This window comes from Dendrobates tinctorius, unplaced genomic scaffold, assembly GCF_039654945.1.
Source record: "Dendrobates tinctorius isolate UK_male_01 unplaced genomic scaffold, ASM3965494v1 ptg000064l, whole genome shotgun sequence".
Lineage (NCBI taxonomy): Eukaryota > Metazoa > Chordata > Amphibia > Anura > Dendrobatidae > Dendrobates > Dendrobates tinctorius.
The window spans coordinates 45957763-45976508 of NW_027361732.1; the positions used below are offsets into that span (position 1 = coordinate 45957763).

The window sequence follows — 18746 nt, forward strand, 5'->3', positions numbered from 1 at the left end:
TTCCACATATTCCAGTTATGGATGTTAATGCTTTTAGATGCAGTTGTTAAAAATTGTATAAATTAGTTGTCCCAAGAGAGATATTCCACCCACACACCATATATCAACTTGCAGTTACAGTCTTCCTTCATACTGGGAGTTGTCCTGTGTGGGCTAAAAATCTGTAGCCAGGCTTTCTGGTCAATAGGCTTCTATCACAAACATATGTCGTTGCATGTGGTTGATTTCCAAATCTGGAATTGTTTTAATGTAAAAGGATATTAGAATTCCTACCAAAAGTAGACAATTATCACATATTGCAACATAGAAGAGGGTCAATTAATTGAGTTTGCATTTCACAACTGTACTTGAGCTTAAAGGGTTTTTCCAATATCGCAAGTATAAAATATGGGATCATTTTTTGATCCTGGGATTCAACCGCAAATACATTTATTGTCAGAGTAATTTGGGGTTCATTCTTAGTTTTTCACTATACTATGAAATTACCAGAGTATCACTGTGCCCCTGCATCACTCCCCATTTACATTAATGGGAATGTGTTGCAAATCCCTGTACAGCAGATGAATGGGGTTTAGAGATGAGAGAATCTAAGAAAAATCATGTGGATTTTCCAAGGAAAATGAATTTGCAAAGAATAGCTTTGCTGAAAATCAAATGTCCCTTATAATATTCTGGGTCTATGTAATCCTCAGAGCATAGTAAACATAATATGTAAAAAGAAGGAAAACCCTCATCTCATTCCTCACTTGTCTGGCTCCTCTGGTGCTCTCGGCTCATCATCTGGTCCTCAGAGACATCTCCTCTTTCCCACATTGTAACCAGGACTTCTGACTTCAACCACGCCTTTGCAGTCACTGCACATTCAACATGGAACATGCAATAGCCTCCAAGACCTGGTCATGCCCAGAAGTGTTGGTCATTAGTGAACAGATCGAATCTATGATGGCAAAATGAGAAGCTCCTGAGGGTTGGATGGCAGGCAGCACTGCCTGCAATGTAGTTCTCTACTTTCTGCTGACAAATCTTAGACCTGTTCAATCTAGGCCGGGAATTCCAGCCAGAAACAGGCCTCGGAGATCACTGAGTGTTCCACATCTGTGATGTCACGATGTGCAGTGAACTCAGAAGCCAGGTCACGGCCAGAAGTCCAGGACTGGAATAAACATGCCGGGAAATGTGGATCATAATGGAGGAAAGAAGAGGAGCCTCTAAGGACCAGACAGTGAGTAGCCGACAGGTGAGCAGTGAGGTGGGCACAAATTGAAAAAAAACAAAAACTGACCAGTGGTCTACGGTTCAGCAAAATGGCTGCAAGTCATCCGCCATTTTGCAGAGTCTGCATGAATTGAATTTATAAAAATTTATATTTTCACTTTTTATGTGTATTCAAGTAGAATACAATTTAACTAAAAAAAAATTTGCTCATCTCTAATGGGGATATTACTGTGCAGAACATCCTCAATTCTTAGCTCAAGAAGTCCAATGATTGATAGTAGTTCAGTGGTTGGACAACACCCTATGCTTTATATTATAGCATATCCTGGCAATATATCATATTCTAGGATGGAAATCTCCTATAATATTTAGGACTGTATACTATGCCACGTTAAAAGGTCTGAAATTCATCAGAACTTTTACTTATTTCTGTAAGATGTAATTACAATTACAGAAGCAAAATCCTCAGTGACTGCTTCCTTCCTCAGGGAGGACAACACTCCCAGTCCTGTGATCAGTGATGTCTCACAACATGAGGCAGATACAACAGAGTTCATGATTTGTGCACAAATACCGTTCCCAAAGACAAGACCAGAAGCGCGGTCATCAAGGGATATAATGCAACGATAAATGGGATCTTTACATTATATAACACCTATGCTGGATCCTGCACATAATTAATGGGACTCACACTCCACCTTCTGTTTAAACTTTCTGAACATATAACAGGCTATCCCATACTGCTATTACAGTGCTGGGTATGCTTTATTTACTGGATTGTTCACGATTATTAAAATGGATAATAAAAAAGAAAACAGTAAAAATGTTTTCACAAACATTTACCAATACTGAACAATATTCCATAAAACATTTCCTATAGTTTCTAAAATCATTTGTTGTGCTTTATTTGCTTAAATATTAGATTTTATACTAAAGTTTTAATACAAAGTCTCGTGTTCTCTGTGCCCTTATAGAAAGCGTCTGATAATCAGTGGGTTCATTCTTCCGCCTACTGATGCAGAAGAGCTGAGTTCATCAATGTAGACTATAGGGAAAATTTACAAAATATGAGGTTTTTCTATCTGCGCAAATCCTTCATTGGAGAAATACATGTTTGGTGCATATTTGAGTATCACATACCAGAAATCAATCACTGAGGTATAGGACATCTTGCATTTCGATAATGGGCAATAGTAGCGCCCGGTGCCATCCTAACTGTCTGGCTCATATTTTATTTTAGCAAATTACAGTCACTACGTATATCTGGTGCAAACTCTATGGATATTCTTAAAACAGATATATGCTTCTACAATGTATTCTACAGCGCACTTGGCGTTTGCCTGCTGTATTTTCCACTACAAAACATGACATGTACTTTATAAAATGACTTTTTTGGACACAAAAGGAGCATTCAGACAAATTGCACTGTCACCATTTTCTATTTTCCATTTTTCCTAAAATATCATCCACTAAGTTTTTTTTTTTTTAAAGGTCCCCATAATTTAAAATGGAAGCTCAGCTCTACTACGTGTATTTTTAGGACACCTTTGAAAGAAAAGCATTTTGTTTTGTTTTTTGCCATTATTAGCATTCATAGCTGGTTAGTTATACACTGTGTGCAAATACTTTTGTAAAAAAAAAAAAGGGTTGCTTTTTTTACTTCGCCATTTTGAATTATAGATAATATCAAGAGGCATAAAAACATAAAACACAAAAACATCATTTCAGGAACATCACTAAACACAGGGGAAACAAATAGACACACTAAACAAACCTTATAACACATGTACCCCATCAGTCATAGAACAAGTTGAATGTACCCACATTTACCGTAAATGCTTATGACTTTTTACTGTTTTACGTCAATTATTTGCTTCCTAGGATCTTAACCCTTTCTCTTCCTTTGTGTAATGGAGCCGATGGGTTCGATCATACAACTAGCTTGCCTTGAGTATACGTTCTGAGATGACACGGCCAGCCGTACTGGCAAGGGCCATTATGTGGTTGTCGGTAATACAGGTTTAATAACTGAGGCCTCCATATTGCTTGACACTAAAACAATACTATAAGTAGAAACGAGTGTGCTTAATATTGTAGAAGAATACAAACTTCAGTTTAGTGCTGAACAGAGCATTTATGATATGGTATTCACTGATAGTATATAGCTATAGAATAGTAAAAATAGATCTCAATGCATAGAACCACCATGCATTTATTTGCAATTAATACTGGTATTGATCACATTTTAGGCATCAATTTGCTCACATCCTATATTGCTTGCTTGCTTTCTCACTCAACATAAAAGCCATTACAGATAACGAGCAAAGTGATGAATAATAATGATGCTGTTGCGAAGCAAATGACACATTGCTCCTTAGGTAAAAAGCTGGTGAATGTTCCCTTTTCTTACTGAAAAAAAAAAGATTCAGATATGTAGAACAACTACAAAATACATTTGATCTCAAGGCCAGACTCCAACCGACTTAGGATGGGATAATGGTTTATCTATACATTATATTCACATTTAACATTGTCAGATTTTACCTAGAGCAGCCTTTAAACTTGTGTTAGGGTTTTAATAGCTAATATAATATATATTTAGACAAAGGCCTCCCGTGACGTGGTAAAAAATGCAGACTAAGTACTTGATCTATAGTAAATCCATATAAGACAGTCATTATTGCTATTTAGCAGCAAGAAGTGCAACCGTTCCAGTTTGTGCTATCTGATTCCCCCCGCCATATCCCTATTCAGGACGGGGCCAAACTTCACCATAATACCTCAAATTGTGTTCTTTCACTCTGAAAAAAAAGAGAATAATACTGTGCAATAGTTTTGGATATTGATGTAGAAATGTGGAGGAAACATAAGAAGGCTGTAGGCAAGGCCAAGTCAATTCACAAACACAAACAGTACTTCACTTAAGATACCGGCCTATATACTCTCACAGACAACAAAGAAAGAGAAAAAAATCAGAATACTCAAAGAAAGAGTATGATATTGTTATGCCCACTTTGCTTGATGGAAATTCTGAGGAACATCTCATTACTATTACAGTTATTGCAGAATCCCATGTTCTGGTGAAGGAACTTCCTGTCAGTCACTCTGTACACGTACCAATCATCAATAGTCCACTATTCCATGGTTACATTACAAAAAAAAATAATTTCACGAAAAAAAAAAAATCAATTGAACGCTTCAGGATCTTCAAAACAGTCTATGATACATCACTCTTGAAAATTAGGAGAAAATCTTTCAAAAAGATCTGTCTATATATAAGGGAAATGTACAATAGACGCTGTGTAAAATGATGCAGGTTGTGGCCCATAAAAAGTGCCAGTGTCCTCAGGGTGAAAGTGTCTGGTTCTGAGGTATGGACAGATAGTGGAGATCCCATGCTTGGCTCCGACTCTTCGGAAACTAGCGAAGCATGGCACTTCCTGTTAGATTCTGTCACTTTGGATCATTTGTGAGCATCCTGCTTCCATAACACTGTAGGTGGATTCAGCTCTGCTGAATAGATTAATAAGAAAAGAACCCGCTTTTCCGCATGTTTGGAAGGACTGTTGACTTAGACCAGCATGTGCCTCCGTCGATGCAATGCTAAGTGATCAGAACGAGAGAAACTGCGATCACAGTCTGCACATTTAAATGGCTTCACTCCTGTATGTTTGCGGTAATGCCTTGTCAGTTCGTCAGAGCGTGCAAACTTCCAGGTGCATCCTTCCCAGGTACACATGTAAGGTTTCTCTCCTTAACAAAAACAGAAAATAAAAAATGTTATTTGCATTTCAGATCTTTTTTTTCAATTAATTGCCCTAGCTTTGCAAAAGGTACAACAGGTTGCACTAATCCAATCTGTATAATTGCCCAACTGCTCAGATGACCGCTGCAATTTTTTTCAAAAAAACTAAACTGATCAACTCTTTCCAATAAATCTTTTATACAGGTTTTATTAATCAATCGAGGTTTCAAACACAGCAGTATTTTTTTTATCAAATGCCAGAAGTGTATGCAAAGAAATGGCAAATATTAAAAAGGATCTGATACTTCTACCTGGAGGTGAGACCAGATTAGATCAAGAGAAATTGAAGTATTGCAGATTTGAAATACAGTCAGTAAAAAAAAAAAAAAAGCACAGCGGGCAGTGTTCCAAAGTCCTTTTATTTAAAAGGGGCTGTCCACTACTGGAAAACCTGTTCTTAATCAATTTCATACTCCATAGGAAATAAAGCAATGGTTGCTCACCTTCTGCATTGGTGCTGTTCCAGTGATGTAGACCCTGTGGTTCCATGATACTGTTGAGTTGTGAGACCATTGTAGCCAATCAGTTGTCAATGATCAGCTGTAGCTCATCAAAATGCCATAACACTGGATGTCCACTCTGATGAAATAGTTAAGACAACAGCCAGTCAGCTGCCGCTGATTGGCTGCAGTGGTCACGTGACACAACAATGTCATGGCACCCACCTCAAACAGTAGGACTGGCATTGCTGGAACAATGCTACTATGGAAGGCGATACATCAATTGCTCTGAATTCATATGGGGCATGGAACTAAACAGGGGTTGTCCAGTAGTGTCAAATAATAAACCAACCACTATCTTTTGAGATCTTTTCCTGGACAACCATGTGTGATGTATAGAAAGATGCCACCCTGTACTCTGCATAAATGCAATCTCTTTCGCTATATATTTTATCTGCGAGACATTTTGGAATATTTCTTTACATGGAGAACAGAGCAGATCACAACAATACTTTGCGTGGTCCGCTATGTGATTTTCAGGTACTTCATCTGGATTGTACATGGAGAAACACTGGGTAAGATTTTTACAATGGGATATCAAGTTGGTTGGAGGTTATATGTTGATTTTCAAGGAGTTTAAGATGACTCAGTGCCCATTGTCTCACATTATAACCGTCCAGCACGCAATATATTTCCTGCCAGGGATCCACAATAGGATACACTTTTAACAACGTTCAGCTTTTTTCCTTTAAGTGCCGTCATTGATTTTGCTTATTTTTATTGTGCAGCAGTCTTTATAGTACTTGATAATATGAATTATGTTGAGATCTCTTATGTCATGCAGGGGGCATTTATGCCCACTTTATGGAAGTACAGTTTATCAAAGTACTGGCAGTTATAACATGGCAGTTAGACAGGGCAGGAGACAGGTAAGACATTTATATACATCTACTCCCTGTACATTTGGAGTTCAACAAATATATACCATTTGCATTTGTGTAATTTATATCCTGGCCGCTGCATTCACACACATCCATCGCCCTGGCATTAACTCTCCACACTCCATCCATATCGGCCCCTCACTCCTTTCCTCTCCAATGTATAGCACTCACACTCTTTTCACATTGTTAAATTGCACAGATCCATTCAGTCCCACCATTCAACATAAGAGACGCTCCCACAAATCACTCAACCATCTACTCACTCTTTCTATCCTACTTCTCCTAGTCGCAGGAGACATTGCTCCCAACCATGGTCCCCCATGTTATAGAAAGTCAAACCCCCCAACTGCTACACTCAGAAACCCCTCTAATCTTATTAATATTCCCTGCATGCCATCTGTCTCTCTTAATTGTGCCCTTTGGAATTCTCGCTCAGTGTGTAATAAACTCTCCTTCATCCATGACTTCTTCCTTTCTAATTCTCTTAACCTACTGGCTCTTACTGAAACCTGGATCCAGCAGTCAGACACTACCGCTGCTGCTGCTCTTTCATATGGGGGGATTACACTTCTCTCATACCCCAAGATCAGACAAAAGAGCAGGTGGAGGCGTTGGTCTGCTTTTATCACCTAAATGTACCTTTCAGGTTATCCCTCAAGTATCCTCACTAGTCTTCCCTTCTTTTGAGGTCCATGCTGTCAGACTCTACACCCCCTTCTCCATGCGAGTGGCGGTAGTGTATCGTCCCCCCCGGCCCCTCCCATCAGTTCCTGGATCATTTTGCCACTTGGCTTCCACATTTTCTCTCCTGTGACATCCCTACCCTCATCATGGGTGATTTTAACATCCCCATTGCTCTTCCTCTCTCCCCATCTGCTACTCAACTTTTATCTCTAACCTCCTCATTTGGCCTTTCGCAGCTTACTAATTCTCCAACGCATGAAGACGGAAACTACCTCGATATGGTCTTCTCTCGGCTTTGTGCGGTGGATGATTTCACAAACTCCCCTCTCCAGCTCTCTGATCACAACCTTCTTTCATTCTCTATCAAGAACTGCCAGGCCGCTCAGGTCACCCCCACTGTCCATACTTATAGAAACATACAGGCCATTAACACCCAGAAACTTACGATGAACTTGCAGTCTTCATTGGCCCCTATCTCCTCCCTCTCATTTCCTGATTCTGCACTGAAGCATTACAATGAAACACTTCAAACTGCCCTGGATGATTTTGCACCTCCTATACATAGAACAACACGACAAAGACAGCAACAACCCTGGCACACCCTGCAAACACGTTTCCTGCATCGGTGCTCCAGGTGTGCTGAACGTCTATGGAGAAAATCCTATCTACACAAAGATTTCATCCATTATAAGTTCATGCTTAGAACATACAACACTGCCCTTCACCTCTCCAAACAAACCTATTTCAACACCCTCATCACCTCACTGTCCAATAACCCGAAACATCTCTTTGACACTTTTCATTCCCTGCTCAACCCAAGAGTGCAGGCCCCAACCACAGAGCTTCGAGTTGACGATCTGGCCAATTACTTCAAAGAAAATATTGATCATATCCGACAGGAAATTACCTCCCAATCATCTCATACCATGCACTGTCCTCCCTCCCCCACTGCATCTAGCTCACTCTCTGATTTTGAACCAGTCACAGAAGTTAGCAGGTTCCTTGCATCTTCTCGCCCAACCACTTGCACCAGTGACCCATTTCCATCACATCTGCTCCAGTCCCTTTCCCCTGCTGTAACCCCTCACCTAACTAAAATATTTAACCTCTCTCTCTCTTCTGGTATCTTTCCCTCCTTATTTAAGCATGCCATTATACATCCACTACTTAAAAAACCATCCCTCGACCAAAACTGTGCCGCTAACTACAGACCTATCTCTACTCTTCCCTTCATCTTTAAACTCCTGGAAAGCCTGGTCCACTCCCGTCTGATCCGCTATCTCTCTGATAACTCTCTTCTCGACCCTCTCCAATCAGGTTTCCGATCTCTACACTCTACTGAAACTGCCCTCACTAAAGTCTCTAATGATCTACTAACAGCTAAATCTAACGGTCACTACTCCATGCTAATTCTCTTTGATCTCTCTGCAAGCATTCGACACGGTGGATCATCAGCTCCTCCTCACTATGCTCTGCTCCATCGGCATCAAGGACACCGTTCTCTCCTGGTTTTCCTCCTATCTCTGACCGCTCCTTTACTGTATCTTTTGCTGGCTCCTCCTCCTCTCATCTTCCCCTTACTGTTGGGGTTCCTCAAGGATCGGTTCTAGGCCCCTCCTCTTCTCCTTGTACACTGCCCCTATTGGTAAAACAATCAGTAGATTTGGTTTCCAGTACCATCTCTATGCTGATGACACCCAGTTATACGCTTTTTCTCCTGACATCACGCCAGCCTTTCTAGAAAACACCAGCGATTGTCTAAATGCTGTGTCTAACATCATGTCCTCACTAAATCTGAAACTGAACCTGTCAAAGACAACTCCTTGTGTTTCCTCCCTCAACTAATGCACCTATACCCGACACTGCCATTTCCGTGTGTGGTTCCACTATTACTCCCCAGCAACATGCCCGCTGTCTTGGGGTCATACTTGACTCCAAGCTTTCATTCACCCCCCACATCCAATCACTGTCTTGCTCTTGTTATCTGCATCTCAAAAACATTTCTAGAATTCGACCTTTTCTTACCTTTGACTCTGCAAAAATTCTTACTGTTTCTCTTATTCATTCTCGTCTGGACTACTGTAACTCTCTTCTAATTGGTCTCCCTCTTACCAAACTTTCCCCCCTCCAATCTTTCTTGAATGCTGCAGCCAGGATCATATTCCTCGCCAATCGTTACACCGATGCCTCTACCTTGTGCCAGTCCTTACACTGGCTACCCATCCACTCCAGAATCCAGTACAAACTTATTGCCCTCACCCACAAAGCACTCCATGGCTCAGCACCACCCTACATCTCCTCCCTTGACTCAGTCTACCACCCTACCCGTGCCCTCCGTTCTGCTGATGACCTGAGGTTAGCATCCTCGATAATCAGAACCTCCTACTCCCGTCTCCAAGACTATACACGTGCTGCGCCAATTCTTTGGAATGCACTTCCCAGGTCAAAACGAGTAGTCCCCAATCCCTACAATTTTAAGCATGCCCTGAAAACTCATTTATTCAGACTGGCCTTCCGCCTCAACACATTAACCTAACTATCCCTGTGTGGCACAGTCAAAAGTTTTACCATAACCAGGTTCCCCGCATCATGTTCCCACATGCTTTATGCATCTATTAGCCCTCTGTGTCCGTACTGTTACACACTTAACATTATGGCTGGTCCAAACAATCAGGGCAATTGTTACCACCCACCTTTCGTGTCTCCCCTTTTTCCCTCATAGATTGTAAGCTTGCGAGCAGGGCCCTCATTCCTCTTGGTATCTGTTATGATCTATGTGATTATTGTTATGCTGTAATGTCTATCGTCTGTACAAGTCCCCTCTGAAATGTAAAGTGCTGCGGAATATGTCGGCGCTACAGAAATAAAATTTATTATTATTATGTCATTCACAAGACGCTTTTATAGCAACCCATAAAAAAGGAAAGGGTTACTCAAAAATCTGCACAAAGCCACTGTCTTGTCGCACAATAAAAGTTTGGTTTCGGTTGCATTAAACACATTTGCTTTGTTTAATATATGTGCGGTTACTGTGTAATAAAAGGAAAGCAAACACGGTTGGCTGGGTTATTTTATAAACCTGTCCCAGCATGGCAGTATACAATGCAAATAACTATACAGGACGATGAAAAAATGCCCAACAAGCCGCTCACAGCACAGTTCACTTTATCCTGGCACTGGTTTCTGCACAGGCTCATTAAATCTGGAAGAAATATGGAGATTCTCATGCCGATCCAATAGAAAACGATAATATTTCTATTACATTTCTAAAGTAGCTCTGCAGATCTCCCACATCTGACATGACTGACACTGTTTAATGATGTTCTAAGTAGTAAAATCTAGTCACACACAGAGATTTGGCTCTTGGGCAGGGAGTCGCATAACTACAGAGCAGAAAAACATTGTTAATTACATTTTGGGCCTATGCCGAAAAAACATGCAATCCTGAAGTGTACAGGAATACCTGCAGGTCAAAGAAGACTATCATATAATTAGTCAACCTTGGCAATTCATAGGGAAGAATAGAAAGATCTATGTTCGTGAACAAGTAATGAAACGTCTGTGCTGCTCTTTGGGGGCAAAAAATGGAGCACAGAAACTTGTAGTCTATAGAGACACCGCGTAACCATGATGTGAAGGATACTGTAAATGTGTGGGATTATTTCCAGTGTGTGCCTTTTAAAGTGGACCTTTCATCTACCATAAATATATTATTTATTTGCCTTGTGTAAATTCTGCTGCTCCCCTGAATCTGGCATTGTTTCCTCTTTTCTCCATCCCTAACATATGGTTCCTTTTTTTTTGTGTATCTAAATCTAGTCTTTTCAGTAGAGTGGGCATGGTCATCAACTTTTCTCCATGAGATTCTTCTTAAGGACCACGCCTATTTGTATATATATATATATATATATATATATATATATATATATATATATATATATATATATATACAGTGGGGAAAAAAAGTATTTAGTCAGTCAGCAATAGTGCAAGTTCCACCACTTAAAAAGATGAGAGGTGTCTGTAATTTACATCATAGGTAGACCTTAAGTATGGGAGACAAACTGAGAAAAAAAAATCCAGAAAATCACATTGTCTGTTTTTTTTTTCATTTTATTTGCATATTATGGTGGAAAATAAGTATTTGGTCAGAAACAAAATTTCATCTCAATACTTTGTGATATATCCTTTGTTGGCAATGACAAAGGTCAAACGTTTTCTGTAAGTCTTCACAAGGTTGCCACACACTGTTGTTGGTATGTTGGCCCATTCCTCCATGCAGATCTCCTCTAGAGCAGTGATGTTTTTGGCTTTTCGTTTGGCAACACGGACTTTCAACTCCCTCCAAAGGTTTTCTATAGGGTTGAGATCTGGAGACTGGCTAGGCCACTCCAGGACCTTGAAATGCTTCTTACGAAGCCACTCCTTCGTTGCCCTGGCGGTGTGCTTTGGATCATTGTCATGTTGAAAGACCCAGCCACGTTTCATCTTCAATGCCCTTGCTGATGGAAGGAGGTTTGCACTCAAAATCTCACGATACATGGCCCCATTCATTCTTTCATGTACCCGGATCAGTCGTCCTGGCCCCTTTGCAGAGAAACAGCCCCAAAGCATGATGTTTCCACCACCATGCTTTACAGTAGGTATGGTGTTTGATGGATGCAACTCAGTATTCTTTTTCCTCCAAACACGACAAGTTGTGTTTCTACCAAACAGTTCCAGTTTGGTTTCATCAGACCATAGGACATTCTCCCAAAACTCCTCTGGATCATCCAAATGCTCTCTAGCAAACTTCAGACGGGCCCGGACATGTACAGGCTTAAGCAGTGGGACACGTCTGGCACTGCAGGATCTGAGTCCATGGTGGCGTAGTGTGTTACTTATGGTAGGCCTTGTTACATTGGTCCCAGCTCTCTGCAGTTCATTCACTAGGTCCCCCCGCGTGGTTCTGGGATTTTTGCTCACCGTTCTTGTGATCATTCTGACCCCACGGGGTGGGATTTTGCGTGGAGCACCAGATCGAGGGAGATTATCAGTGGTCTTGTATGTCTTCCATTTTCTAATTATTGCTCCCACAGTTGATTTCTTCACTCCAAGCTGGTTGGCTATTGCAGATTCAGTCTTCCCAGCCTGGTGCAGGGCTACAATTTTGTTTCTGGTGTCCTTTGACAGCTCTTTGGTCTTCACCATAGTGGAGTTTGGAGTCAGACTGTTTGAGGGTGTGCACAGGTGTCTTTTTATACTGATAACAAGTTTAAACAGGTGCCATTACTACAGGTAATGAGTGGAGGAAAGAGGAGACTCTTAAAGAAGAAGTTACAGGTCTGTGAGAGCCAGAAATCTTGATTGCTTGTTTCTGACCAAATACTTATTTTCCACCATAATATGCAAATAAAATGAAAAAAAAACAGACAATGTGATTTTCTGGATTTTTTTTCTCAGTTTGTCTCCCATAGTTGAGGTCTACCTATGATGTAAATTACAGACGCCTCTCATCTTTTTAAGTGGTGGAACTTGCACTATTGCTGACTGACTAAATACTTTTTTTCCCCACTGTATATATATAGTATGTATAAACTATACATAGACATGGCCAAAAGTATGAGCACTCTTGGAATTTTTCCATAACACAAAGTAATTCTCTCAGAAAATTACTGCAATTGCACGTTTTGTTATACACATGTTTCTTTTCTTTGTGTGTATTGGAACAACACAAGGAACAAAAAGACTATATTTCACACAAAACCCCCAAAATGGAGGAAAAAAATTGTTGGCACCCTCAATGTAATATTTGATTGTACACCCTTTGGAATAAATAACTGTAATGAATCATTTTCTACAACCAGCAACAAGCTTCTTACACCTCTCAAACTGGAATTTTGGACCACTCTTTTGCAAACTTCTCCAAGTCTCATATTTGAAGGGCGCCCTAACCCAACAGCCATTTTAAGATCTCAACACATGTGTTCAATGGGATTTAGTTCTGGACTAATTGCTGGCCACTTCAGAACTTCATCCATTTCTGGGTGCTTCTTGAAGTATGTTTGAGGTCACTGTCCTGCTGGAACACCCATGACCTAGGAAACAAACACAACTTTCCGAGAATGAGCACTACACTGTGATTATTTCGTCTTATTTTGCTTTAATTATTGCATTGTTAACGTTGTTACTTATGACTTGTGTTTTGAAACTGTTAAACTGTAAAGCGCTGCGGAATATGTTGGCGCTATATAAATAAAGATTATTATTATTATTTATACCAAAGTCCTTTGGTAATCTTCAGATTTCATGATGCCTTGCACACGGTCAAGGCATCCAGTGCCAAAGGCAGCAAAACAACCCCAAAACATCTTTGAACCTTTATCATATTTGACTAAGCACTGTGGTCTTTTCTTTGTAGGCCTCATTCCATTTTCGGTAAACAGTAGAATGTTGTACTTTACCAAATAGCTCTATCTTGGTCTCATCTGTCAACAAGACACTTTCCCAGATGGAGTTTGGCTTACTCACATACATTTTGGAAAACTGCAGTCTAGCTTTTTTAAGTCTCCGTGTCAGCAGTGGAGTCCTCCTGGGTCTCTTGCCATAGAATCTAATGCTGTAGATAAGCCCCGATGTAACCTGAAAGATAAGAAAAATGAGTTATACTATACTCACCCAGGGGGCGGTCCGGTCCGATAGTTTTCACGGTCCGGCGCATCCCATCTTCCAGCGATGACGCCGGGAAAGGTCAGAGAGGTTCGGCGCCTGCGCACTGCAGTACTCTTCTCTGCCCTCCACAGGGCAAATCAGTATGCTTGCACAGGAGCCGTGACAGAAGCAAGGAAGAGGACGTCATCACTCGAAGATGAGAGGCACCGGACCGCGACACCCATCGGACCGGACCTCCCCCTGGGTGAGTATAATATAACTCGTTTTTCTTCTCTTTCAGGTTACATCAGGGGCTTATCTACAGCATTACAGAATACTGTAGATAAGCCCCTGATTTTGGTGGCTGCAGCTTATATACAAAAAATAGGTGACAGATTCCCTTTAATGACCTATGATGTACTTTTTCGTGGTAGGTCACTAAGTAGAGTATGCAGCCTGCTCAGGAGCAGAGCCTGCTTCATGCCAGGAAGATGCCGGTAGTGTTACATACCCGGCATCTGATTGTAACTGAAGTGACCAGAGCTAGCTTTGATTCTTGCAGCTTATTCATTTAAATTCCGCTGTCAATTAGTGAAAAGGTTTTTAACCCCTCAGGGTATGTGCACACGTTGCGGATTTTGCTGCGGATCCGCAGCGTTTCTGGCCCTGCGGGTCCGCAGCAGAATCTGCTGCGTTGTACAATACCATTTTACGCTATGTAAAATGGAAACCGCTGTGCACATGCTGCGGAATTTTCCGCGCGGTTTTGCTGCGGTTTCAAATCCGCAGAAAGAAATGACATGTCACTTCTTTTCTGCGGATTCTGCTGCGGTTTCCCATTTCCTCCATTGCAGAGGTGATAAACCGCAGGGCTAAACCGCAGCTTAATCCGCAGGTAAACCGCAGGTCTTTTGACCTGAAATTTACCTGTGGATTTTACAAAATCCACAGGGAGAAATCCGCAGCACCTAAAAACTTCGTGGGCACATAGCCTTAGGGACCATGGGTATTTCCGTTTTTGAGTTTCCATTTTTTGCTCCCCTTCTTCCCACAGCCATAAGTTTTTTATTTTTCCGTCAATATAGCCATCTTAAGGCTTGTTTTTTGCAGGACAATTTGTACTTTTGAATGGCACCATTGATTTTACCATATCATGTACTGGAAAATGGGGAAAGAATTCCATGTGAAGTGAAATTGCAAAAAAAAAGTGCAATTCCACAATTGTTTTTTGGATTTTTTTTTACCACGTTCTCTAGATGCTAAAACGGACCTGCCATTAAAATTTTCCGGGTCATTACGAGTTACCAAACATGTCTAGGTTTTTTTATTTAAGTGGTGAAAAAAAATCCAAAGTTTAAAAAAAAAAAAAAAAAGTCGCCGTTTTCCGAGACCCATAGCGTCTCCACTTTTCGTGATCTCGGGTTGCGTTAGGGCTTATTTTTTGCACGCCGAGCTGACGTTTTTAACGGTACCATTTTGGTGTGGATACGATCTTTTGATCGCCTGTAATGTTTTGATTATTTTTCTCGCTCCTCCGTTTACTATTCGGATTGATTCATTTTATATTTTGATAGATCGGGCGATTCTGAACGCGGCGATACCAAATAAGTGTATATTTGATTTTTTTAGGCTGGTTTCAGACTAGCGCATTTTACAGGCAGCGCACGGCGCCGCTAAGCCCCGCCCCGTCCGGTCATTTCCTCCTACTATCGCACACGGCTGCATGCGATCTGCGCACTCTATCTTTAGCATAGGATGCGCAGACCGTGCGCTAGTAAGATTTTTGCAAGCGCTGCGCACTTTTGAAGGTGCGCCGAGCGCACCAAAATGCAACATGGTGCGTTCGGCGCACACTGGCACACCTTCAAAAGTGCGCAGCGCACGCAAAAATCCTACTAGCGCACGGCCGGCGCACGGTCTGCGCACCCTATGCTAAAGATAGGGTGCGCACATCGCATGCAGCCGTGTGCGATAGGAGGAAATGACCGGACAGGGCGGGCAGGGGGTGGGGCTTAGCGGCGCCATGCGCTGCATGTAAAATGCGCTAGTCTGAAACCAGCCTTATTGCTTTATTTTGAATGGGGCGAATGGAGGGTGATTTGAACTTTTATTTTTTAAATTTTTTAGAATTTTTTTACTTTTTACTTGCTTAAATAGTCTCCATGGGAGGCTAGAAGCTGTGATCATCCGATCGCTTGTGCTACATAGAGCAGGGCTGCAGACACTACTTGCTATGAGCTCATAGCTATCTGGTTATGACAACCACAGGGGTCTCCTGCAGACACAGAGTTGTCATGCCAACCCACCAGCGACCCACGGTCAATGTTACATGGGCGCCGATGGGCGGAGTCAACTACACGCTTCTTGTGTGTGCATGTTAAATTCCGCTGTCATGGTTTGACAGCGCCATTTAACATGTTAACAGCAGCGGGTGGATCGCGATTACACTCGCAGCTGTTAGGCGCAATGACAGCTGATCAGAACAGCTGTCATGTGTCGGGAAAGGTGTGGGCTCATCACCGGAGCCCGCACCAAACAGAGGGAGGAGTCCAATAACGTACTCTGCCCATCATTAGATGTTAAGGGGTTAAATGAAACTTTTGTCAGTCCGCGTGTGCAACATGAGTGGGATCTGCACACCGCCGATATAACTGTCAACTTATACCTCCCGTGATGCTCAAGTCACAGATTAGGTTTCATAGAAGTACAGCAATTACACTATAAACTGAAGGTTGCAGTTCACAACTTAATGTTCCTTTACAGGACAAAAAAATAAAGTACAAATTAAATAAAAATGTTTTTAAAAATATAAAAACAAATATAAAAGTATTCCACTTTCCCAAAAAGTGCAATAAAAAGTGATCATATGTCATATGTACCTGAAAAAGTATGAAATAAAAATGGCAGCTTAGCACAAAAAAAATGAAACAAAAAAGAACCACACAAGATTTAACTTAACTCCATCGATGGAAAAAAAAAAAAAGAGTTACAGGTCTCAGAAAATAGTAACACAAACACTTCTTTTCTACAAAGTGATGAATAGTTTTTGACCAAAAATATAAAAAAATCTTCATACCAGGTATTTTTTTTTTTACTGCAGAATGAATGCTATAAAAGCTAAATCCAATGTTGGAATTGTGTTTTTTTTCACAATTTCATTCCACTTGGAATATTTTCACATTTTTCAATACATTATAAGGATAAATGGATTGAGTGGTTCAAAACTACAATTCATCCAGCAAAAAACAAGCCCTCAAATAGCTAAGTCGATGGAAAAATGAAAAAGTTATGGCTCTTGAAAATAGGGGAAAAAGAAAATAAAAACTAAAGCTCAAAAATGAAAAATGATTGGACCCTTAATAGGGTTAACCACTTTTAATGTAGCGTTCAGTCAGCCCCTTATGATAAAAGAAGTAGAGTGTTCACCTTCGTATCCACACTGGTACCATTTAAGATTTTTTTTTAACAATATAACATTCCACTAATGTCAGGATCATCTAGATTAACATTGCCAAGCACCACCAATTTGTGGGGTGTATACAACAAAACTCTCCATGGGGTGTATGCAGCCTTTAATTTCATTCCCATTGTCGAGATAATCAGTCCTGTGCCATATATTGTGCCAAGATGTATCTGTTACCAGACTTCACAAAATGAGCTAAATACTAGTGAAGAGCGAGTATACTTGTTGCTCGGGTTTTTTCGAGCATGCTCGGGTGACCTCCGAGTATTTTGGCGTACTCAGAGATTTAGTTTTCGTCGTCTCAGCTGCATGATTTGCGGCTGCTGGCCAGCCTGAATACATGTGGAGATTCCCTAACAAACAGGTATTCCTTACATGTATTCAGCCTGTCCAGCAGCCGCAAATCATGCAGCTGAGATGACGAAAACTAAATCTCAGAGCACGCCAAAATACTCGGGAGGACATTCGAGCATGCTCGGGAAAACCCGAGCAACGAGTATACTCGTTCATCACTACTAAATACATTATTATACAGATCTCTCTTAGGCCCGACAAAGCTGGTGTACTTACTTTGAAAACTCATGTCAGATGATTTTAATATTCTAATATATGATTCCAATGAATGTGCGGGAGCACATGAATGTGTAATTGAGCTCCGCCCACTCAGCCTGACTGAAAGCTGCAGCTTATACTGGTGATTGTGAAATCTCCGCAGCAGGGCGGGGGGACACTGAGGAGTTGTCAATCAGCCTAGGTTGTAGCAGATTGCAGAGCTTACATTGTCAAAAAGGATTCAAAGCAATTACAACAGCCTCTTCAGGTCTAAGAGATGTATATATTAAAAATGTATTGCTAAATCTGGTGACAAACCCACATTAAGAGTTGTCTGTGTCAGCCCTATCTATGTCACTAAGCAGCATTGCTGGCTGCAATAAGTGTAAACCTAAGTGACCTGTGAATCACACTGAGCTATGTACGTGCTTACTTGCTGCAAGCCCTGTGAAAGGGAAGGGGCGATCTGGTATAAAAAAAGCCAAATTGCTGCCAATTGTATCGACTATAAGGATCTTGTATAAGTAGTAATCTTGGTGCAACCTTTTTACGCATTGCTAGGATACATCTTTGGCAACACAAAATTATGACTAAGAACATACAGCTTGTCAGACAGCACCGCAGTCCCACTTTGGTCTGACCAATTCATATCTATTTTTACTCCATTGCTATTTGTACATTGTAAAAAGCTGCAGTTAATGATTGATCTGAGCTATTGTACGTGACCTCAGGAACATTGATATATAGAGTCATGTACATGGAATGGATTGTCATAGTCAAGGTCTCCAATAATATGATCAATAATGTAATCTCTATATTGTGGCTTTCCTCTATTCCAGACCCTACTAAGTCTTGTTTTAAGGATTTCCCTAACACAAGAAATCTATTATTGTAACATTAAGACCAATCAAAGGTTATATTCTACTTCTATCCTTCTTTCTCCTGGTGCCCATTGAATATAATGGGCTGAGCAGCCACCTCCAGAGAAAGCTAAGAGGCGTTACATCATTGTCACT

At 41.0% G+C, this 18746-nt stretch overlaps 1 protein-coding gene across 2 annotated transcripts in view; it reads right to left on the bottom strand.

Moving 5' to 3' along the window:
- Positions 1-1928: 1928 nt before the first annotated feature.
- Positions 1929-18746, bottom strand: part of KLF12 (KLF transcription factor 12) — a 330400-nt gene continuing 313582 nt past the window's right edge. For both annotated transcript variants that reach the window (XM_073580385.1, XM_073580384.1), the window contains exon 6: positions 1929-4968. In XM_073580385.1, the coding sequence (XP_073436486.1) occupies positions 4787-4968 (182 nt within the window). In that variant the 3' untranslated portion in view covers positions 1929-4786. The remainder of the gene's footprint in view (positions 4969-18746) is intronic.